General features: G+C 30.3%; 1 protein-coding gene across 7 annotated transcripts in view; it reads left to right on the top strand.

Moving 5' to 3' along the window:
* The window catches only part of LOC139513582 (integrin alpha-9-like), a 47,923-nt gene that overhangs the window by 17,797 nt on the left and 4,436 nt on the right, over nucleotides 1–25,690 (top strand). The window contains exons 10-24 of one of the 7 annotated variants that reach the window (XR_011662477.1): nucleotides 1,339–1,444; nucleotides 2,370–2,558; nucleotides 5,096–5,284; nucleotides 6,187–6,347; nucleotides 7,145–7,309; nucleotides 10,497–10,990; nucleotides 11,883–12,066; nucleotides 13,231–13,377; nucleotides 15,169–15,288; nucleotides 15,955–16,056; nucleotides 19,107–19,226; nucleotides 19,772–19,933; nucleotides 22,814–22,856; nucleotides 24,518–25,064; nucleotides 25,149–25,473. Coding sequence is in view for 6 of the 7 variants with exons in the window: in XM_071302212.1 (XP_071158313.1) it covers nucleotides 1,339–1,444; nucleotides 2,370–2,558; nucleotides 5,096–5,284; nucleotides 6,187–6,347; nucleotides 7,145–7,309; nucleotides 7,855–7,887; nucleotides 10,497–10,990; nucleotides 11,883–12,066; nucleotides 13,231–13,377; nucleotides 15,169–15,288; nucleotides 15,955–16,056; nucleotides 19,107–19,226; nucleotides 19,772–19,933; nucleotides 22,814–22,856; nucleotides 24,518–24,540 (2,238 nt within the window). In the remaining variant the exon portion in view is untranslated. Of the gene's footprint in view, nucleotides 1–1,338; nucleotides 1,445–2,369; nucleotides 2,559–5,095; nucleotides 5,285–6,186; nucleotides 6,348–7,144; nucleotides 7,310–7,854; nucleotides 7,888–10,496; nucleotides 10,991–11,882; nucleotides 12,067–13,230; nucleotides 13,378–15,168; nucleotides 15,289–15,954; nucleotides 16,057–19,106; nucleotides 19,227–19,771; nucleotides 19,934–22,813; nucleotides 22,857–24,517; nucleotides 25,474–25,690 lie in introns of those variants that run through there. The other 6 variants (XM_071302213.1, XM_071302212.1, XM_071302215.1 and 3 more) reach the window with 6 other exon arrangements.

Genomic DNA, 25,690 nt, shown 5'->3' with positions numbered 1-25,690 from the left:
TTGGGTTGATGACAGTTGACAATAGAATAAAATATCACAAATATTTACTTCTATATAAATGTATGCATATGGAAGCACCAATGTACCTAGTTCAAAAATTTAAACTGAAATCAGATAATAATCTTTACTCCTTAAGAAGTGTCACTCAAGGTAATCTGATAGTTCCTAAGCCAAAAGCTGAACTATTTAAGAAATCCTTTGCTTATTCTGGATCAGTATTATGGAATGGACTACCACACAAAATACGTAAAGCTCAAAACACTTTTACTTTTAAGCAAAGTATCAAGAAGTACCTAACACAACCCTGATAAGAAATGTTTGCTACAATGTATTTGTATATTTTTTATTTTCATTTTATTTTTTGGTTTCATGTATACATCTTAAACAGCATTATATCTTATGTTAATGACATTGAACTACATGACTGTAAATTAACTATGTGTAAATATCTGTTTTGATTGTATTGTAATTTGTATGTGAGGGCCTCAGGGGAGATTAGTTTATTGTAACTAACTGAGTTTACCCTCTTTAAATAAAAAATTTATTATTATATAACCAGTTTTATAGAGGAGAAATATTTTAGCGTGGATGGTTAGTGGGCCTTGGTACCCCTTTATATATTTGGTACATTCATATACTTTGACATGTCAAACTTTTTATATTGTCTAATTTGCTTCTTTAGTGGATGGTTGGCCTAATTAGTAGAAGTACTGTATCTTTAGCCTGTCAAAATTAAGGTTGTGAGGTTGATTCCCGTACATGGCAGGTCTTTATTGACTAGTATTGTCAGTTTTTCTGCTAAAAGTCAATTGGTCCCTTTAGGCCCTCTGACTTCCTCCATCTATAAAAAAGTAACTTGAAATAGTACAATATTGTTGAAAGTGGAGTTAAACACTAATCAATTAATTAATCAATCAATCAATCAATCAATCAATCAATCAAAAGGATATAAAGAACTTTCATAAGTAGAGGACAGTACAACAAATAGCAGTGACCATATGCATCAACAATTGACTCTTGCCAAAAAAATAAATATAGAAAATTACATACAAATCAGTCAAACAACAAGGAAGAACACATGGTCCTCATAGCCTCTATACTTGTTACATTTACATCATGTGTTGGAATGACCATATGTCATGTATGTCATAAAGTTAATCCAAACTGATACACATGCTTACATTACCAACAGAATAATCACTAACTTGAACAAGGAAAAAAAGGACAGCAAATAGTTCAGAAAGCAGGGTAAGTATGTTCTCTTAAGATTTCTTGTCCTTGATGTAATTTTTTGTGAAGCAAGTAGTTAAATTTTTATGACATTGGCTCTATTTGCAGGGTATGTTCAAAGAATTGCAACAGCTGAGTGGATCTAACACTAAGAACTCCAGATTTGGCTCAGCTATTTGTAGTCCAGGAGATATTAACAATGATGGGGCTTTAGGTAAATAACTTATATAATGAGTAGGTATTGCAAATCTATATTAATGTGTATAAATTCATAAATACACGTATTACGTTAAAATAGGTAGGAATATAAGATTGTCTAAGAATTCAAATTATTTAAACAAATCTTTTATCCATATATAGCATTACAATAGTTCTATCCCTTCATATATGCAAGTGCAGATGACTTATGACAGATTTAAAATGTAAAATTTGATATTGTTTTCTGTGAGTTTCATTAGAATGGAGATGACAATATTGTATTTTAAGCTCTGATGCCAGTTAAATTAATTTGTGACCATCAAATCTTTAATTGATGCAGTTGGAGCTTAAAATACAATACAGTTATCTCCATAATGACAGAAATTCAATTTATGCCCCACCTATGGTAGTAGAGGGGCATTATGTTTTCTGGTCTTTGCATCCGTTTGTCCGTCCGTCTGTCCGTCCGTACGTCTGTCTGTTCGTCCGTTCGTCTGTCCCGATTCAGGTTAATGTTTTGGTCAAGGTAGTTTTTGATGACGGTGAAGTCACATCAACTTGAAACTTAGTACACATGTTGCCCATGATATGGTCTTTCTAATTTTAATGTCAAATTAAAGTTTTGACCCCAATTTCATGGTCTACTGAACATAGAAAATGATAATACAAAGTTCAGGTCAAAGTTTTTGGTCAAGGTAGTTTTTGATGAAGATGAAATAATCAACTTGAAACTTAGTACAAATGTTCCCTATGATATAATCTTTTTAAGTTTAATGCCAAATTAAAGTTTTGACCCTAATTTCACAGTCCACTGAACATGGAAAGTGATAGTGCAAGTGGGGCATCCATGTACTTTGGACACATTCTTGTTTTTTAAGCTTAAATTTACTACAAAGTTAAACTAGCTATTTATAAGATTAGAAATGTTTTCTTTTTTTTAGACATTGCCATAGGAGCTCCATTTGAGGAGGATGGAAAAGGTGCTATATATATCTTTAACGGTTATCAAGGGAAATTCTGGCATCGACCATCACAGATAATAAAGGCTAGTTCAATAAACAGCAACCTGAAAGAGTTTGGAATGTATTTGTCACAGTTTAATATGGATGTGGATGATAATTTATACAATGGTTAGTCAACAAACTTGTACAGTATATATATCCATAGATTAAAATGTGGATTTGTTAATTTTGAAACTATGTCTTGTGCCAAAACAATTTCAAAGGATACACTTTGTTGCAATAAAATATTTTCATATTATCTGATTAAAGGAGCACTAGCTACGATATATATAAAAAAAATAAAGTATGATTTTTTTTTAGATCAATCATTAATCAAATTGGAATAATCAAATAATAATTTGTTTTTCGCAATCAATTTCCTTTAATTTTGTTGAAATAAGCGATTAAACATAATTTTGGACTGATTCACTTGCAAGTGAAAACGTCATCATCATTCTAACCGGTATTCATGTGAACTTCAAGTTAACCCCTAACTAGAGATTGACAACGCATGCATTGTACGTGTACTGGTTATTTAAAGAAAAAGAATGTCAACAATGAAAGTGAAACTACGGTAAATCATTTGATTACTAATTTGATGCACATAAAATCATTCGTATGTGGTTTAAAACAATGAGAAACATCTATTTTTAATCTATAAAATAAAATCAAACAGACCTATAAAAATCCAATTGCACGTGTTGGTTTAATCTATTCGTATCTTTATTTTTGTTTACATCGCTTATATGGTCACCTGAGGTCAAATCGATAGTTAATTAGATGGCGTCTGGACTAAAATACACACGAAACGAACCTATATATTATCTACCCCATGCTCTGTAAACTGTTTATTTTAGACTTTTGATAGTTTGGATAAATGTTTTACCTTGTTATAAACAAAATATGAGAATTTGAGTCAAATCGGTGACAATGAATTTGACAGCTAGTGCCCCTTTAATACATTTGTATCTTAAAGTTTCTTTAACTTGTTAAACCAAACCACATACAAACTCAGTTAACTAATTGTGTAAAGAGTTGTACACATCTTCAATTTTATGAAGCAATAGAACTGTTGAAATTTAATTAATAAATTCAACAATACTTACCGTTATCTTGATGATATTTTTTCATTAAATAATCAAGAATTTTCTCAATATACTGCTGAAATTTACTCCAAGGAACTTACAAATAATGATTTGAATAAAACAAATTTAAACGGTAATAACTGTTCTTTCCTAGATTTAGATATTTCGTTTTTAAACAGGAAACTCCACACAAAAATTTACAACAAAAGGGTCGATTTTTTGTTCCCTATTGTTAATTTTCAATTTTTAGGTGGTGATGTACCTTTGGCACCATCTTATGGCGTTTCTTTTTCACAGCTGGTTCGCTTTGCCAGTGTCTGTTGTGACGTTTTTGATTTTAACGAACGTAATCTATGTATTACTGGTAAATTATTAAACCAGGGATTTCGTTACCATAAATTACTTAAAACCTTTACTAAATTTTTCCATAGATATAAAGATTTGGTTTTTTAGTTTGGTTGTACCTGTAGAAATCTTATTTCAAAAGGGATAGCACACCTCATTTTTACAGAAATATTGTTTACCGTGCCCAGAAATTTAGAAATGATCCTGGTAAACTTATCGCTCCTTTAAATAAACTCATTCTTAAAGGTTACCAATTCAACCCTGTAATAAGATCATTGAATATTGTTTTGTTATCAGTAAATTTAAATCAAACTAAAAATTACTAGTATGTTATATACATATGCACATTCATGGATCTACAATCTGTCAATAACTGTATCTTAGCATTGCACAAGGTCATGTTTTTCTCTTTGACTGTTTATGACGTCTTTACACTAAATCCATTGGATGTTGGATGCATGATTATTTTTATCAGTTGTTATTAGTTGTGAGTGGTTTTGAACTACCTGTCGGTTAACTGCGAGTACTCTCAAATCTGTACCTAGTGCCTTTTTGTTGTTGGGATTTACAAGTACCTGTCCACATCCACTTGTATTTTCGTCCATCTGATGAGATAAGCCTTTTTCAACTGATTTTTATAGTTTGTTCTTATGTTGTACTGTTATACCACTGTCCCAGGTTAGGGGGAGGGTTGGGACCCCCCTACCATGTTAAAACTCGCCACATAATGTATGTATGTGCCTGTCCCAAGTCAGGAGCCTGTAATTCAGTGGTTGTCGTTTGTTTATGTGTTACATATTTGTTTTTCGTTCATATTTTGTATATAAATAAGGCCGTTAGTTTTCTCATTTGAATTGTTTTACATTGTCATTTTGGGGCCTTTAATAGCTGACTATGTGGTATTGGCTTTGCTCATTGTTGAAGGCCATACAGTGACCTATAGTTGTTAATTTCTGTGTCATTTTTGTCTCTTGTGGAGAGTTGTCTCATTAGCAATCATACCACATCTTTTTTATATACAAGTCATGGAAATTCTGAAATGTTTTCAACATTGTTTAGATTTAGTGAAAATCAATGGTGGTGTACAATTTTTCTGTACATTGTTATATTTTCATGGATAGATGATGAAAAAACCCCCACTTTTTCTGCTGTGTCTGATTGTTATATTTTTTTATTTTGAAGTATGTTATGTTTAATATATCTTTTCAAATGTGTTTTGTTATGTTTTAATTTCAGATCTGGTTATAGGAGCTCCAGGATCTGATAGTGTTGTTATGTTAAAATCTAATCCCACTATATCGATGGAAGTCAGTCTTAAAACTAGTCTTATTAATCCAGTTAATGTCATACAAGATGATGATGAGAGGTTTGCCATCCAAGTCTGTTTCAAATATACCGGAGATAAAAGTTCACCACCAGATGTCAGTAAGTTTGTAACTGTCTATCTTCATTGGTATGACATTTAATTTGTTTATCTTTTTTGTTGTTGACACAAACAGTCTTGAAGTTATATAAAGACACACTAATCTTTCTCAAACATTGACACATAAACACTGGTACAGATATGCAGACATACTCATTTGTCAATAGCATTGATGCATACAATCTGGTACAAATATATAATTTGATTTTGGTTGTAACACATCTTCTGATTGGCTGACATTGTTTTGTTTATCAGCTCATAGACATAATTTAGACATGTGACCGTGACTTCATCAACGTTTTTTCATGATTTACTCCAGTTTGAAATGGAATTTAGAATTTAGAATGCAGAACACGGGTTATTCAGTGTGCACCACATTTTTGATGTTATTTCTTCATAGACAGACAAATATTACAGTCATTCCTTAAATAGACATACACATTTGTCAATAGCATTGACACATACAAAACATAGCCTGTAATTGGTTGTTGTTTGTTGATGTATTATATATTTGTTTTTTATTCATTTTTTGTGCATAAATTAGGCATTAGTTTTCTTGTTTGAAATGTTTTACATTTGTCATTTCGGGTCTTTTATAGAGGAATATGCGGTATGGGTTTTGTTCATTGTTGAAGGCTGTACAGGAACCTATATTTGTTAATTTCTGTGTCATTTGGTCTCTTGTGGAGAGTTATCTCATTTGCAATCATACCACATCTTCTTTTTTATACTTATATATGGGCATACTCTTTTATCAACAGCATTGACACATATAACCTTGTACTTATTTCTTTTCATAACTTTTTCAGCAGGTAATTTATTTTTTATTTTTATGTTAAATTGCATTTAAGCTCAGTAATATTTATGAAAATTCATTACTTGATTCTCCACTATTTTTTTACAGTTGTGAACTACACTGTTTTTATTGATAATAGTATGACTCAACAAGGAATACAAGAAAGGATTCTAGCAGAAGATGGGAGTTATACTGTGGCAGGTGACAAGAAGGTCATCAAAGGTTATGAAATACCACAATGTTCTAATAATTATACAGTTGTAATACAGGTAATATCAATGTATTAAAAAAACACACTATACACTCCGATTTTATATTGTTTTAGGTTTAGTCAACATTTAAAAAAAAGTGGATCAAATGATATGAACCACAAAAAAGTCTAATTCATTTTTATAATTCCACCAAAACATTAAGTTTTACCTTGTTTCCATCAGTTTCTATTCCCTTATTAAATTTGCTTAGTCTTACCTCTGTAATATGGTAAACTGTTGTCGTTTTGTCTGTCTATCCATTTGTTTATATATCTGTCTTTGCATATCTTGCTGTAACTCTAGAATGCATTCCAAACTTGATCAAAATGTAAGATTTTAAGAAGGCATAGTTACCTTTCAATTTGGAAGATTTCTAGATTGGTAATTCCAGAGCTATGAGACTAAAACATCCAAGACTAGGTATTTATTCATATATCTGTTGCTGTGATTGGTGAAGTAATTTAGTTATGTATTCCAAAAGTTCCTGTTTTGAGTTTTCCATAGAGTATTTTTGTTTTTTTTAAGTAAATTCACCTTTCTCCGGTTACCCAATTACTGTTTGTTATTGAAGAATGAGAGCACTTCAAGCCATCGAGCAATATCTAATAACAGTACACAGGAACAAATGTCATTAAGTTTCAAAGTGAACAAATCAAAACGTCAGTATGTTTAAATTTCTACATTGAGTTTTCCATGTTTAAAAGCGGGGCATCTGTGTCCCATGGAAAATTCTTTTATTATTTTTATCAAATAGAACTTGTTATTGTACAGGATTTTTTTAGTTAAAACTGAGATTTAATGTTTTATACTTTTAGAAATATAGAGTAAAAGATATTGTGACCCCGGTGACCTTTGTTGTCAAGTATGCCATTAAGCACCAATCAGGAACAGGTTTGAATTGTTCTACAAGCCCATGTCCAGTTATTAGTGTGTTTGATGCTAAGAGGCAGGTTCCTGATGCAGATTTCTTCATAGAAGAGGTAGGAGATGTTACGTGTAAAGTTAACAAAGTGTACTTATTTGTGTCATACTTGGTTTGAATGTTAAATTGTGTAATCAAATGAAAAGATTCTGAATAGAACATGAATAATAACAGTCTTGTGACACATCCTTTCAATATTGAGACTTTAGCATATCTTTAGTTGCTTTTTCAAATATTAAGGTTTTCTTAGAGTTTGCTGGTAGAAGAATGTGATATGCTGCTCAAGTTGTGCCCTTATAGCTTTGTAAAATAATTATTCAAGCATGATAAATCATTTCTTGTTGTCCTACAATTTATCACTTATAAGTGACCTTGAAAACTCACAAAGTTATTTGCATGGTTATTTTATAGATATATCTGCATTTTTGCTAATATTTAAATTCCTTAAAAGGCTGTGTTGATAATATCTATATGTATTTGAAGTCTTAGTATTTAGCTTCAACAAAGGCGATATTATGGAAGAAAGGACACATGTCTTCATATGTAGATACATTTCGTTTGATAATATTGCTGAATATGTTTTTGATAATTTTAATGTTTCAGAGGATTGAAACTACATTTCTTTTAAAAAGCATAGTAAGTTTGAATGCATGATAGGGAAATATATGGAGCATTGGGGACATGAAAAAAACTTACAAAAGTAACAATGTATAACTTGATAAAACATATATGAAACTTAACTATTTGAAACAGAAAAAAAGGATTAAGGAATAGCAGAACAATCGTCATATCCTAAAAGCAGAAGAGTATTTACGATTGTCAGTTGAGTTACTAACATTTGAATGTTATTAAAGGTACCATTTAGTCAGACTGACCTTTTATGTGGAAATACATTTCAATGTTCTTAAAAAGACATGGAACTTTTCAATTTATTAAATTCCCCCTCTTTATTTATTTGTTGATAAGTTGCAGTAGAGGTATGGTGATCTGTGAGGACGTCTATCTGTATATCTATCTTGGTCTGTTATTTCACACGCTCCAGAATGAAATAAGTTTGTTATGGTCCTGAATAGAAATTCAGACACTTCAAGTAATACCAGTCATTACCTTCAGAAATATTTGCATGTGAAAGGCTTGGATAAGCTGAATAATCTCAAATTGCTGTTAAAAATGTTGTCAATGATTTTTTGATTCTAACACATACTAAATGAATAAGCTATAATAAACAGACCATCTAAACTTAAGTATTTGATACTCTCGTATACTTTGTAAAAATTAAATAACGTAAATAACTAATTGATTTCATGTACGATAATTCATAAATTAATTATATACAAATCTTTATAACCTATTGTTATACTTATTAACTTTTATTAATAACTCTGAAAAGTAAACTATGAATTTAAAAATCACCCAAAGGACTAACATGAAGGAAATGTATCATTTGAATTAAAGTACTTATATATGGAAGCTATTTAAGGATACACAAGGATGCAATAACTTTTATTATACTTTACTATGACAACCACTGATAAAATATTTTAGATATAACTGTATGTTTTTTATTCCTTCACAAGGAAAACATCCCTCTTTTCTTGTGGCAAATATAGCGTAGGCAAAATAACTGTTTCGGAATATGCGCGTTGGCAAAATAACTCTTTGTGATTAGCCGCGTAGCAACAATGAATTGTTTGGCGCACATTTGCACATAAACATAATAACAAGCTAGAAACAGACATCATATCACTTGTTTACATCTAGCAAATATGGCAGCCGCCTTAGCAGTTTGCTAATTAGTGGATTTGGACATTGAAAACATTTCGAGACACAAAGACTCAAAAAGCACAAAACAAGCTACAAAAATTGTGTTAAAATCTGCTGGAATGAGTATGCAAAAAGGACAGATCTATGAGATGGAGGAGAAATTCTTCGATACTTTTCTAGTTACAGTCAAGAAAACTTTTATCAGAAATTTTAATGCTCATTCAAGGAAAATTATATCTTTGTATTCAATTCAGTATAATAATATTGTTATGACCTTCATGAAAAATATACTATTAAAAATTATTAAATCTTTAAAAGGTAAGTTTTTCTAAGTCCTACATACCTGGATATTAACTTTTCATGAAGGTCATAACTGTATTATTATACTGTTACCACAAGAGAAATAACAACCATTCACGTCAAATGAAAAATAACAGTTAACTAACACTCTGCATGATGGTAAACATTCATTGCATGGTTAATGAAATGATGGCGCAAAGTTTTATGGATCAACAAAATAACCGAATGATTGCATGAACTGCTGCTGCTGTATGACAGATAAATTGTAACAAAACATAAGCCAACCAATTTGCGTTATATACCATATGCTTTATTACACATAATCAGAGAGATTTCCATATTTTGTTGTGTTTGTCCCCAGAGTCTTCTCCTGTTTGTCCAACCTCACACACTTATACCTATAGACTGTTATCACATATTTTCATACTGGGTAGGATTAATTGTTATTTCTTCATGACTGCCTATACTTTGATTTTAAATTTACAATCATTCTAGCAGCTTTGGGGCTTTTACCATTTTTTGACTACTGTGGTTACATTTATTTTCTTGGTTATCAATTTTGTTGTATTAGGGAAAAATTTATTTTTAAGGATACTTGATTTCATAATTTGCCATTGTCTGCATACAAGCAAATATAGAAAAATTGTACTTGGTTAAACACTGAAACTTGTGGTTCACGTATAACCATGAAAATTAGAAGTCCAGAAATTATAATGAAGCCACAGTATCGTAAAACAGTGACACCTTATGAATGAACATGACTCGTATGTAACCATTTCACAGAAAGCTTTATATTTAGAAGGATTGTTTGTCATCATGTCTGGTTGGCCCTACTATAATGTAATTTGGCCCTACTATAATGTCATTTGGTCCTACTATAATGTCATTTGGCCCTACTGTAATGTCATTTGGCCCTACTATAATGTCATTTGGCTGGCAGGGCGGGCAGGGGGACATTTCACTATGGTTTTGTAATTTTTTTCTGTTTAGGTCACAACCCTAATTGGATCATTAAAAAGTTAATTCATACATTCATTTGTTTGCCAATGATATATTTTGAAGATTTCTGTATGAAAATTGTCCTGATGACGCCTGTCTTGCAGACGAAACATGTAGACCATAGCAAATTAAATTGCAGACCATTTAAAGTGTCAAATTTGAGTATTATTTTGTATTTGTAGGTTAAATTCAAAAAAGATTGTGGTACAGATAACATTTGTGAGACAGATATGAAATTAGACGTTAATCCAAAATATAATTATGGAAGGAGAGATGCCTTGGTCAGAGGACCAGAAGCAGGCTTTCATTTAGATGTTAATGTAACTAACTTGAGAGAATCCTCGTATGGAACATTATTGAAGATTGATGCACCTAATTACATCAGCTATTTGAAGGTCAAAACACATTCAGTACCCCCTGTGAGATGTTCACCACGTAACATTGACGAGACCAAATCTATACTAGAATGTGAATTATCCGATTTGGAACAGCCATTTGTGACTGGTAGAGTGGACAGATTTACTATTTATTTTGAAGCTCGTTATGCTCCTGTTGCTGTCAATAATTTTGACGTAAACATAAATCTAGAAACCAAAAGTGAAGATATAAACAAGTCAAATAATAAGAAAGTACTACAAATGAAAGTTGAGTCATTTGCTGACATAGCATTTGATGGGTGAGTTGAAACATCTTTTAAAAGAATGATCTTCTGTTAAAAAAATATTCAAACAGACAGAAAATCACTTGATATATGACAATATACATAATTTTAAATTATTTGTAGTTGTTACAAAATGAAGATTAGATATAAAAAAACTTATTTTAACATATTGATTATAATACAATGCTACCCATAACGAAAATAGTCTTTGTAGAAGAGGAGTCTTTCAAGTGAAAAAAAAAAACATGTATGATGTTGGGCGCACATATTCACCTGGGAACCCAATTTCACCTTTTTATTTTTATTAGGTCTTAAAACTTCAAAGGGTGGCTGAAATTGAAGAAATATGCCATTAAATTATACTTTTATAACAAATATGATTATTTTTTACACTTGGACCAAATTTTGGCACTTACCACAATGGACCAAAAAACGTACCATGATTTTTGGCCAATTTCCTGAATGAAAAACACAATTTCAAAGAAGCATTTCTTAGTTATTCTTTGGCAGATTGCCCTTACACCTTTGTAATGTCTGCTATTCATCTATAATGAAATTGATTTGATAAATATTGTTTAAAGCTGCAGTTATTTGGTTTAAAATAGATGTGTAAAAAAAGCGAATATGTGTCCCCTTTTGACAAAACATCAGGAAATTTCAAATAGCCTTTAATCTAACTTTTCAGATGATTTTTTTCAAAGAAACATGTTTTCAAGCTAAGAATATTTTGCTTTTGATGTTATCTTCATACAGAAATATCTGTATACTTCAAAAACATAAAGACCTGAACATAAACTGCAGAAATCATGGAAAATTATGGCGAAAAGAGAACCCCACTCTAACTTTCAATTTAATATTCAAAGTTAAGGAATACAATTGAATAAATGTTTAAATGATTTTTCTGCAGGGTTGGCAATCCAGAATTGTTTGTAACTAGCAAAACTAAAGTGGATAAAGTTACACATAGATTTGATTTTACCAACAATGGACCTAGTATCCTGGAGTCTCACAAGGGGTCTCATTCAGTATTTACTGTCAAATACCCTAGTGTAGTTATTGACCAGAAATCTATCCTGAAAGTAACTGAACTGGTGGGTTTTTAAATATTAATTTGTTATGTGTTTTTGTCTTCTTTGTACAATATGTCAAATGTATTTCAATTTTCTGAAGTAATTTATCCATTGCTTATTTGTTACTAATTGCTGTTAACCTTGTTACATTACTGGCGACTTATTAACAAAAAAGTCTTTAATAGAGGAAAATTTCATTGAAGAGCAAGGCAATTTGAAACAATCAATTTGTCTGTTTACATGTAATAAATATAGTCTGTTTGGAAAGATAGATTTTTTTGTTTGTTATACTGTGAAGTACTCTAATTGTGGATATCAATTTTCGTAGTTTGAGCAACATTTACATTATTTGTGGATTTTAGTTGAAAAAAACCAAAAATTGAAAAATTGAAACCATAAGAAACAAAGGTTACTAATTGTCTGGATTGAAGGAAATTGCAAAGTAAACAATGACACATATAAATCGTAGTGATCACACTAATTAACCCACGATAGAGTGATCAATAGATTAATGGTGTTAATTAGGCCATAAACATGTCACCTAAAGAAAACAGTTACATTAACAAATGCTATAAACGTATCTTGAATTGTAAAATAATTCTTATCAAAAGCAAGCCCAGTATGAAATTATAATTTCCCATAGGTACAAGAATTATGAGGATATAGAATGAACACTTTATCATATCATATCAATACCGGAAGTCAACTTTCATCTATCAAAAATATTTTTTATGAGAATTAAAAGATCAAAGATTAAATGGGTATAATCCTGTCTGCAGATGTAGTTCATAGTGCGTTTGCCCTGTGACTACTATTATAGAATTCTCAGATTTGACATATTCCATATATTCTCTAGATCATATCACTACTCAAACCTACACAGGGATCTTTCCATGTCTTGATTTGGACAATGGTTGTTTTATTTCGTTGGACACTTAAATTCATGGATAAAATCATCCACGAAAACCATGAAAATTGGTTCCCCACAAATAAAAGTACTTTCACAGTATGTAGATAATTAAAATTATAGGTCAATGATGATAAATTATGTCATGTACAAGGTAACTATTCAATGAATACAGTGTTTTTATTATACTCTTAATCAGAATACTTGAAATACATGAAATATGTACTGAACATGTATAAAGAATTAATCTTTTACTTTCTCTTTTGTAATTTTTTTAGAATTTTGTTGTTCCTAGCAAAACATTGTATTTTGATTGTGGACCATCTATAATAAAGACATTAGTTCCAGTTACTTCCAGATTAAACTCTTCTCTAACTTATAATTTAACACAAAGAAATGAAGCAATGGAGAATAGTTTAAACTATGTGAGTAAAGATAATCGTACATAATCAATGTTAAGTTTGTGTGCCGATGTCAGTTTCTAAATTATTATGAGTAAGAGGGCAACTATTTGTTTTCTATGGGTATAAGAAGGACAATTAAGGCATACCAAGATAAAGAAGAACCATTAGATTAAAGATTCAAACCTCTCTTCACAGTTAGATGATCAAGTTGAATTTTATGCAGTTCATGTGCTAGTTTTTCAGTTTACAGTGAGTAAAAGTTCAACTGATGTTGGTGAAAAGAACAACATTTCCTTGCGCAGTAGACACATTCCGTTTCATATGGGACATATATTATTATGCAGTGGACATTTCTGAATATTTTCTAGTTGTTCAAATTTTTAATCAAATAGTTAAACCATATAAAATTATTTATTTTGTCAGCATTTAAAAAAAGAATATACCTTCAAATTATAACTTTTGTCGAGCCTGCGACATAGGGATAGTTTACTGGCGACAGCAGCGTTAGCTAACATTTTAAAAGCTTCATATTTTAAAAGGTGGAAGACCTGGATGCTTCATACTTTGTTTATAGATGCCTCATGTTACGAAGTTTCCTTCAGTCACATGTCCAATGTCCTGGACCTCATTTTCATGGTTCAGTGACTACTTGAAAAAAAGTAAAGATTTTTTGTAATGTTAAATTCTCTCTTATTATAAGTAATAGGATAACTATATTTGGTATGTGTGTTCATTGCAAGGTCTGCATGCCCATCAGACAGTTTTCACTTGACCTTGACTTCATTTCATGGATCAGTGAACAAGGTTAAGTTTTGGTGGTCAAATCCATATCTCAGATTTTATAAGCATTAGGTCTAGTATATTCGGTGTATGGAAGCACCTTAAGGTGAACATGTCCAACTGGCAGGTGTCATATAACCTTGACCTCATTTTTATGGTTCAGTGGTTATTGTTAAGTTTTTGTGTTTCGGTCTGTTTATCTTATACTGTATGCAATAGTTTTACTATATTTGGTGTATGGAATTATTGTAAAGTGTACATGTCTAGCTGGCAGATGTCATCTTACCTTGACCTCATTTTCATGGTTCAATGGTCAAAGTTAAGTTTTTGAGTTTTTTGTTTCTTTTCTAATACTATATGCAATTTGTCAACTATATTTGGTGTATGGAAATATTTTATGATCGATATGTTAGTCGTGTAAGTATTATTTGACCGTGACAACATTTTCACGGGTTCATTGCTCAGTGTTATGTTTTTGTGTTTTGGTCTGTTTCTCTTAAACTATAAGCAATAGGTCTATATTTGTTGTATGAAAGAATTGCTAGCTGTACATGCCTGCCTGGCATGGTTCATCTGACCTTGATCTCATTTTCATGGTTCATTGGTCAATGTTGAGTTTTCTTGGTTAATGTTAAGTTTTTGTGACAGTTGTAATAAACTTTTTATTTAGGACTATCAACATAATATCAATGATTAGTAAAGAAGGGGGGACATTTCAGCATGTGCACTATTGTTTTGCATGACAGAACCTTAAAAATATTGTTGCAAAAAGGACATCTTGATACACCATTTTCACTTTTACAGACTTTCTGTTCAGTTTAAAGTTGCATATTTTGTATTTAGTTTATACTAATGTTAAAGTATAAACCTGTACAAATAAATCACTTATTTCTCAAAGTAACATTATTCTTTTTTTTGCATTTGTCAAAAATTGACATTTTTTTAAAAAGGCCAAAATGTGTATTAATTTTTCGTAGTAGAAGTGATACTTGATTATTATTTGTATTTTGATCAATAAGTATTGTGTTGTAGAATTGTGAATTAGGTGGCTGTAAGATGGTTGAATGTGAAATTTCCCCACTGGACGTGAAAGCTTTTGTCACAATAAAGTTAACTTATGATATGGATGTAGATATATTAGCTAAAGTCAAGGTATGTATTTATCAATCTGGATAACGAGTCAGGGTAGTTGGTAAAATCTGGGTGCTAACTTCTTTATATATTCAAAACAATGTGCTTTCATTGTTTTATTTGATCAGCTAGCAAAAGGAGATGGAAGAGTTCACTAATAAGTGCTGATGAACTATTTTTAAGAGTTATAATACACTTTTGTTATAGAAATTATATGGAAAATAGCATGGTAATGATCTCATGTCTACATTTTTTGTAGGATATTTATGAAGTAAGAGAGAAAGAAAACTGCTTTTGTTTATTTTCATTGTCTTGTATTTATGGACTATAAAATAAGCATATGGTATGAAAAATACAAGAAATTGAAAATTGGAAGTAAATATAATTTCAAACTATTTTTTAAGGTCTATTGAAACACTTGTATTTTGTTGATATGTACTTGTTAAAAATTTACACTAGAACCCTATATAAATCATGGCAACAGAACTTTACTGATGCACAAATTTCATGATTATTGATTAAGAAGACACAATCAAGGTAGCAAATAAAAAAATGTGAGAAAAGTATTAACTCCAAAAGGAACAAAACTTTCTGTTGGACAACACAGTCTAATAAACTGGTAAATTGATACCATAATCTTTCTTGTCTGACTGAATGCTCAATGATTTGACCAATTGTTTATTTCAGAGTCAGAGTTCTAAAGTAGAGAGTTTATCTATAGCATCTATAGCAACAGCATCTATGCAACCAAATATTGGATTAACATCACCCCTTAGCCATTCAGCTTTGGTGAGTAGAAACTGCAGGCTTTTTTACTTGGACTGCATTTTTTCGTTCTTTTTATATTTATGTTTTGATTTTTAAGTTGATATTACAATGACAGTAGTAAAAGTTCTTGTTCCAAATCACTATTCAAGGGTTTGTTTATGTAATTTTGCGCATGCATATAGTTTTCTTGACTTCAAGGGGTATCAGATTGAATGGTTGCTCTGGATTCCCCACTCCATTGATTAATATGAAACTCATTGGATCCTTTCTATGTCTGTCTGCTATTGAGGGTTATTGTTGTTGCATAATTTTGAATCATATGCATCTTTTTAATTAGAATAAATGTAGTCTGCATCGTAAAGGTGTTACTTTAACACCCCTTCAGCAGAAATGGAGTCTTCTATTTTTTCATTTCGAGTTGTCTCCCTTCCGTAAGTAACTTCTGTCAAAATCAAAATACGAGAAAAATTAACTCGTTAGATTGCAAGAAACATTGTATTATATTAAAAATTATCACAATTTAAACAGAGAAGTGTGTAGGGAAAGGAGTCTACCCACCAACCAAAAGGAAATTAAATATTTAAAGAGTTAGAAATGGGATTCCTCCTAGAATTAACGGGGATAAGATACGAAGTGAAATACCTTCTCTCACTCTCAGTGACTGCTGTGGAAAGTAAACTTGGAATTGATAGTACAAGAATAAAACCCAATAAGGACATTGCTCATACACTTGTATACGTGATTGGTTATTTTTAATGTTGACTAACTATTCAGATTACGAAAATTAGATTTTAAATGACTGTGCAGTTGAATTAGTTTTGAAAATAATACTATCCAGCTATACCAGGGCTGCCAAAAATGCGTGAGACTCGATCCTGCATATTCATGCTTTTTTGTGGCATTATCCTTCCATCTATTGTTTTTTTCTTTGATCTTTTCAATTTTGGCCAAATCTCACGCATTTGCTTTATGAAAAGTTAGTAGAACTGCTATACATGTGTCAATGAAAACAATACACCTTATTCGCTATTTGTCCACCATTACTGGATATCGCACAGGTTCCTGTAAAATTTTGACATCATAGAACAAAATATCTGACGCCACAATGGAAAAGTGATTGTTGTATGCGTCAAAAGTTCAAGGGCAGGGTCAGCTGGGATTAGCTATAAGGTGTATGGCAATCGTATCCCTCAGAGCATTCTGCTCTTTGATTATGCTCAACCTATGATAGTAGAGGGGCATTATGTTTTCTGGTCTGTTTGTCTGTCCGTTGGTTCATTTTGTTCGTTTTTTACTCCAATTTAAAGGTCAACTGAACCTAGAAAATGATAGTGCAAGTTTGGCATCCGTGTATTGAGGACACATTTTTTTTAGAAAGTCAAGATGACGACATATTCCTTAATTACTACATGCCATTCTGCTTTTGATGGTGAATATAGATGACATTAAACAAAAAATGTTACGGTAATAAAAAATTGCCAATGTTTGGCTGAAGAATTATAAGGATTAAACATATTTTTTCTAGAGGTTATTGATGTGTAAACCAGGGCCATCAACTCACAAACTGAATAAAAGTCTGAAGAATAAATTTTAAGTTAAGTTTGTGAGGAAGAGCCATATAATTGCCCTTCATTTACTTTTTTCCACTAAACATGATTGATCATTATTCAAATATCCCATATCTGCTGGTAGTTAGAAAATTTAATAATTTAAGGTAGCACAATACAAAGATTTTTCATCCCCAATCAGACATCTTTAAACTGATGTTATTTTACTCATCCTTCTTTAAATTTTATAAATAAGGTACCAAAAGAAAGAAGAATGATTAATCTTTCAAATTGTGATAATTTCATTATGACATAATTTTTACATAATTAATTATTATGTAATTAGTTGCTATATTGTGATGTCCATACTTGAATGAATTTAGCTTCTTTGTTATTCATAGCATCCCAAAATATTTTATAGATTCTTGCACAACACAGTTTGACCTCCAAAACTGTGTCTCAGATTTTTCCTATTGTATTTCATTCTCTCATAAATCTTCAATGAAGTTTACAACATCAATTCATAAGAGATCACTAAATTCAATTGGGTATAAAATTTCTTCTATTGATGTTTTTGGAAATCTGAGACACAGTTTTGGAGGTCAAGCTGTGTTGTACAAGATTCTATAAACTATTTTGGGATGCTATGAAAAATAAAGACGCTAAATTCATTCAAGAGTGGACATCACAATATAGCAAGTAATTACATAACAATTGATTATGTAATAATTATGTCATGATGAAATTATCACAATTTGAAAGATTAATCTTTCTTTTTTCTTTTGGTACCTCATTTATAAAATATAAAGAAGGATGAAATGAATTACATCAGTTTAAAGTTATCTGATTGAGAGTGAAAAAATCTTTGTATTGTGCTACCTTAAGTTAATAATAATATAGGAGAATAAGTCTCTATGCTATTATTTCTTCTTTCTTAAATGGTTCTGATTTCAGTAGTAATGCATGTTTCATTTTTATGCCCCACCTACGATAGTAGAGGGGCATTATGTTTTCTGGTCTGTGGCTCTGTTCGTTTGTTCGTTCGTTCGTCCGTCCGTCCGTCCGTTCGTTCGTCCCGCTTCAGGTTAAAGTTTTTGGTCGAGGTAGTTTTTGATGAAGTTGAAGTCCAATCAACTTGAAACTTAGTATTTATGTTCCTTATTATATGATCTTTCTAATTTTAATGTCAAATTAGAGTTCTGACCCCAATTTCACGGTCCACTTAACATAGAAAATGATAGTGCGAGTGGGGCATCCGTGTACTGGGGACACATTCTTGTTTTTATATAAATAAGGCCGTTAGTTTTTCGTTTGAATTGTTTTACATTGTCTTATCGGGGCTTTTTATAGCTGACTATGCAGTATGGGCTTTGCTCATTGTTGAAGGCCGTACAGTGACCTATAGTTGTTAATGTCTGTGTCATTTTGGTCTCTTGTGGACAGTTGTCTCATTGGCAATCATACCACATTTTCTTTTTTATATATTCATTTAACAACCTTCAACTGATTTTATTTTATTTTTAGGCCAAAACAGATGTTGTACCAGCAGAACAGAAGAAGGAGAGTGTTGAGTGGTGGGTGGTGTTATTACCAATCGTATTAGCACTGATTGTATTGGGCATAGTTGTTTTTGCATTATGGAAGGTAAGTTACATACAGGATAGGAATCTGACCAGCTCTGATTTTCTCAGCCATTATTATTGGTGGACTTTATATTAATGGTGTCTTTTTAATAATGTTATATCTCTTCTGTAGGGAATGTTCATACTGACTAGTTTAAGCTACCTTATGGATTTTAACATTTGTAACACAATTCAACAAAGATACCAAAGCTGCAATTATTTACAGAACAATACAATAAATTAGATAAAGAATAATTCAGTCAGCCATTAAAAGGCCTACTTATGTGAGAACTCAAAATAACCAGTCAGCCATTAAAAGGCCTACTTATGTGAGAACTCAAAATGATATCTAGTTAGTTTTTTATGGAACCTAAAATTTCTGTTTCAGGAAATTTATTTTCATGTTTCCTATAAAAAAAAAATCGAGATTGCTCCAATCTGATCTTTTTGTTGTGGTAAGAAATTCAAAATGCACAACATTACAGTTAAAGAAAAGATTACTAAAGTTTTTTTATTTTAAATCAACAAGAACATTTGTATTCTCTCTAATCAATTTGTTTTTTACAGTTTGGATTCTTTAAACGAAAACATTTAGATGAAATTGCACTCAGAAAGAAATCTCAACACGTAGAACCAAAAAGTGATGAAGTGAAATTAATAGAGGAGAATGGCAAAGATAAAGAAAAAGAGACTCTTAATGAAACCAAAGAAGAGGGACCTCCAATTGATGTGAGTGAGGAAAATTTTACTGAGCTTGATCAAATGTTGAAAGAGGTTCAAGATTATTCCTAATGCATTAAAGATTAGCATGAGATGTTTTAGATATGTTAATTTGAATTGGAAGCCATATTTAAAGGCCTAGATTACAAGCATGCTTACAGAGACTGATTAAAGACATATTTTATCTAAATAGTATGTCAAAAGAAATGTCTCTGTTATTTCCTTTTTAAACTGAATCATGAAGGACCTCATTGATATTTTGTTGAATGGCTAATTTCAACATTTACAGAAAGGAATTGGAAATAGCAGATGAATATCCATAAAAAGTGCCATATAAAGTCGATAGACATTTGTCTGATTGTAATGATTTTTTGGTTGTGAAATATTTTTATTATTTTTACAATCCTCCATGACCATACTAGTGACAATGCGTTAATTCTAAAAAATCTTAAAAGAAGCTAGTGTTAACCCATTGAAACCTACACATTCTTAGAATTTTTAGTATTTCCCTTATGAACATCCTCCTTTGTTTAGTATTATCACCCAGAAACAATGATATTTTTCATATGGAGATGAATTTTATAACTCTAAATTAGTCATATTGCCTTTGGTCTCTTAATGTTTCAAAGTAGATAGACTTTTGTTGAGTTTCAAAGTATTTTAAAATAGTTATGTACACAAGAGGCCAAAAATAAAGATTTTAGTGAAAGTTGTTAAAATCTCCTGAATTTCAACCAGATTTTGGACTAGAAAATATAAGAGCTCAGGGTTTGGCAGACTAATTATTCTGTAGATCAATAATTGTTGTAAAAAATATAATTCAGAGAGATCTTCAGTTTGATGCATGACCTATGTGTTTTTGACTCAATAACTTAGAAATTTGTTGCTTTTTAAGTGAATTTAGTTCAAAACTGAAATATTTATTATCTGGTAAGTGTTTTATTAGCACTTTTATAATGGCCATTAAATCCTAAGTGGGAAATTTTATCTTGAAAAATAATGATATTGGGGTCATTTCAACCTTCTTGTTTCACTTTAAATGCAACTTAGTAACTTAAAAAACATAATACTTAAAAAAAATATTATTCTATTATTGTCCATTTCACACAAGCTTTAATTAGTTAAGGGTTCATAATATTTTTTGACAATCTTTACAATATTAGGTTGGACACAATTAGGTGGCGATAGGAAAAATATAACAGTTGATTATTTTTAAAGAAGTATCTAGTCTTTTTAACTCTTATTTTCTTTTACTGCCATTTTTGAGTGTGATATTATCAGATTAATTGATTATGTATATATTGTGTTGTATCAGTTGTGTGTAACTCATAAATTATCCTTCATTTTTAATCAATATTGCTCAATATGTGCTATGTATTATTTTGAAACTCAGCTATTTTTATTTTAAAAAAGTTCTGTAAGGTTTTGCACTAGACTGACTGAATAATTTAGAAATGTTCCCAAAATTCAATTTTCATCAAAGAATTTGTCATTTTAAATTGTGAAAGAATGTTAAAAAAGTTTATTTTTTAAATATTCAGAATTAAGGACTTTTGTATTGAACTTTCTTGCAATGAAATCTTTTGCTTGCTAGAAACACTTTATATTTTATTTTGATTCTGATTTTGGTTATTGGAATAATTAAGGTTAGATTTGCACACAGTCAATATTTAAGCATAGACTATACCAGTGCAGCTCTAATTGTCCAATATATATCTTGGTATATGATTGAGAGCTTCCAAAATCGGCATATTTGGTGGATTTATCTGTTTCTTTCAGTGTATGTATAGATAGAATAAAATTAAACTGGACATGCAAATTATTACAAAAGATTTAAGGTGATCTTTTCTGGATGGAAAGTTTCCTAAAACTGTTTAATCATTTTAAAATGTATTTCTAAATGAATTAGACGATATTTTTTTGAGACAATTTAGTGCAACAACATAAGTTCTGCTGTGACTGTATCATTACCATTATAAAATGGATATATTTGATTTCAAATGGCCATTTTAATTTGAGCTTTTATTTTGCATAGTTTTTAGAAAAACTATGATTGAGCCACAGACCTTATCAAAAAGATATTTTATCCACATTAACATCTTTATCCTATTTTAATAGCTATCTATAAAATATTTTAGATGGTACTCAAGATAAGGTTTTTGTAAAGTTTTCCTTAATGAAAGTTTGAAACAAATATGCAAAGTAATATCAAATAATGCTAATTGGTGATCAACAAAAATCTTTGAATGAGAGTGTCAAGTTAAAGTTTAAATCAAGTATGTATAAGTTCCTCAAGTAAAGTTCTTTCTATGTCTTGGAATAACAGTGTCATCTAGAAGCTACAATCACGTGTCAGTTCCTCAAGTTACTATTTTTTGTTTTGGAATAACAATGTGATTTAATAGCTACAATCAAGTATCTGTACATGACACTCAAGTATCAGTACATGACACTCAAGTATCTGTACATGACACTCAAGTTCAGTTTTTTAAATGTCCATCAAGTTATTTTCTTATCCTCAAATGTCAGTGTAGGAATTTCCAATTTTAAAATTTTATAAAAAAACCTTAAAGGATCCAGGAAAAATGTATAAAGAGTTAACATATAAATTTTTTAAAGTAAATTCATAACTATCAGATTTTTAGAACTTCAATTTTTAGAAAATGGATGATATGATTAGATAGCTAGATGTCACTTTTGGTTGTGCATGTGTGATACCTTTCAGTTTGTTTTATACATGGTTGTTAAGATGGTCTTTATGATGCCCATATTAAGGTTGTTGTCCAGTCTATGTTTGATATGTTTGATAGAATACAGCTTGCGTTTTGTGTGTGTTTTAATCTAGCATGCTATATTAATTTTATTGCACTAGTTTATTTATGAATATAGAAAAATGATTCAGTGTGTGCCAGTGATGTACATGTATATTGTGGTAAGTTGTTTAGTTGTTTTTTGAGAGATTTTAGAATTTGCTTTAACAAATTTACTTATCATATAAGCTTTTTGAATAGATTTGTGCTAGAATTTAGTGTTGATTGGCAGATCTTTGCTACTCTCTCATAGAACTATTCAGCACTTTTTTAAATGTTGGGCACTTATTTGAAAGGTGAATTTTCAAATGAATTGATTTAATCTAATATAGGTACCTGTATATAGTTGAACTTGACATATCATTTAGGTTTTAGTCTACATTACTAAGTCTCAATTGCTATGAGTTCCACCATTCTCAAATGAGTTATAACAGATAAATTATATACAGTTAAAAATTGTTTCATGCTCTTGTGCTGCTCGATTGTATTAACACAAATATAATCTTTAACATTTTTAACCATTGTTAAAATTTGTAAACAAGTAGTTTCAAGTCATTCCACTAAATTCAATTCCATGAAGTACGATTCCACTTTACAAAAGGAGTTTTTTATTATGCTAAAACCATCAGAGACCAAAAGCAAAAGAAAATGTTTTGAAATATTGGGTCCTTTCATTGTTCATGTTTTTTTTGCCTATTATAAAATATGAAAAATAAATTAAACTGCATAATTCCCTACAAATATAATTTTTTTAAAAACTTTTTAAGAAATGGAATATTTTTCATGTATGGGTAAAAAGTTATAATCATTTAAATAGAAATAGGTTTGACATCATTCATGAAAAAAAAATAATTTCTACATCAATTTAATGATCTACTGTTATTTCAGTACAAATTTATACCTATCATACATTCTTATAGCAAGAAGACAATTGTATCAGAACTGTTGTTTATATCTTAAAAGACATATGAAGGGGCATGATCAGCCAATTTCATTACCACCCAGTTGACTCAAAGTCTCTTGTCTGAAAGAAAAGATACATACTAAATACTACAGGTTAAAGAGTGGTGTTACAGCACAACATAAGAACAAACTATAAAATCAGTTTCAAATGGCCTAACTCATTTAATCATAACAAAGCAAAAAAAACAAAAAAACACATCCCTTTTACTAAATTAAAGGTTGTATGCATACAAACACACAGGTCTTGCAAGGCAATGATATCAGTGGTGTTTATAATTGTAAAAACCAGGCTACTAATATTGAATTTGAATTTAAATAAATGCTTTGAATAATAATAGTTAAAAAACAAAATCATATTTAAATTGTTTGTCTTTATTACAGCTAATACTCCTGATAGTTTGAATAATTCTAATAGCAGCTTATTTATATACTTCTTCAACCATGTATGATTTTCTTTTGTAAATTTGTTGTTCTGACCAATTTTAACTAGTGCTGCACATTAATCAGAAATCCCTGGATCATTAGTAATACATATAGTAATTCATTGGTTCTATTGTACAATTCACATATTTAAATTACTGAAATATCTTAAAAGTAATTAAAAAAAAAATATGTTTTTCATATCAAATTGGGCATTCTATTCAAACAATATTCATGTTAAATAATTTATGTACATAATAGTAAAATGAGTTTCATATCATATAAAGTGTGGAATATGAACTTGCTTATATAGGGCACACAAGTTTTGCTAAAGTTATTTTCTGGTGCTTCAAGTTCTGTTATATTGAATTTTAAAAATTATTGTGATTTATTGTTACAGTACTAAACATGAAAGTTACTTGACCACTGAGGGAATTTAATAAAGCTTGAATAGCAGTCTTAAGACTTGAAATGGAAAAATACTGACAGGAATCAGACTTTGTATTATAAGTTTTTTTGTGGAGTATTTTGTTTCTAAGCTTACAATCTGTTTATCATTATTATAAACGAAAGCAGATTTTGTATATATATAACTGGTAAGCAAAATAGATTGACATACATGGAACAATCTAGTATGCTAGAATTAAATTTTTAAGTTTGTTTAATACATTTATTTTTTCCAATGTTATTGTATGAATATAGTGTGATAATCAGTGATGTATTCATTTTGTATCCTCTAATTCCAATCATTTAAACCATTCCATCATTGTTATTGATTTGTCTTAATTTTTACCATACTGTCTGTGTTGCAGTAGAGTACAATATCTTATGTAGCTAAGTATCCAAACTGAATGAACAGGAACAGTCATCAGTCCTACTGTATACTTTGATGTTTTAAGAAGTCAGATTTGTAGTAAAGTGATATCTTTTTTTTGTGCACAACAAAGGTGTGCACAACAAAGGTGTATACAACAAAGGTGTATACAACAGCAAAGGTGTATACAACAACAAAGGTGTAAACAACAACAAAGGTGTATACAACAAAGGTGTATACACAACAAAGGTGTATACAACAACAAAGGTGTATACAACAACAAAGGTGTAAACAACAACAAAGGTGTATACAAATATTATAAAACCATGGTAAAATTTACATTTTTCTTTCTTTCCTGTATAATCTGTAAAATGAATTCTTTGACATTATTTACAATTTTCATTGCTATTATACATGATTTAGTTATTAATTCTTTGCTGTTTTTAGTGAGTTTTTGTAATTAATAAATGATTTTATATTTATAGATACCTCATGATACCACTTGAAGTGAAAATATTAATTGTTATTTATCTACAAAACAGGTATTTCAGTATTCTTTTTTATCTTGGAAAGTGCTCAAAATCTATATAGGAAATGTTGCCTGGAATAACACCTTCCATCTAGATATGGAAACTTGCCATGTTGCCTGTAATAACACAGATCTATTATATAAAGTCTTGTCTGAAAATGATGGGAGTTGTGCACAGCATCATATTTATTAGTAACAGTTATAAATATTGACAATGTTGCCCAGTGTGT

Source organism: Mytilus edulis, chromosome 2, assembly GCF_963676685.1.
Source record: "Mytilus edulis chromosome 2, xbMytEdul2.2, whole genome shotgun sequence".
Classification (NCBI taxonomy): Eukaryota; Metazoa; Mollusca; class Bivalvia; order Mytilida; family Mytilidae; genus Mytilus; species Mytilus edulis.
This window is presented reverse-complemented; position numbering and strand designations above follow the sequence as displayed.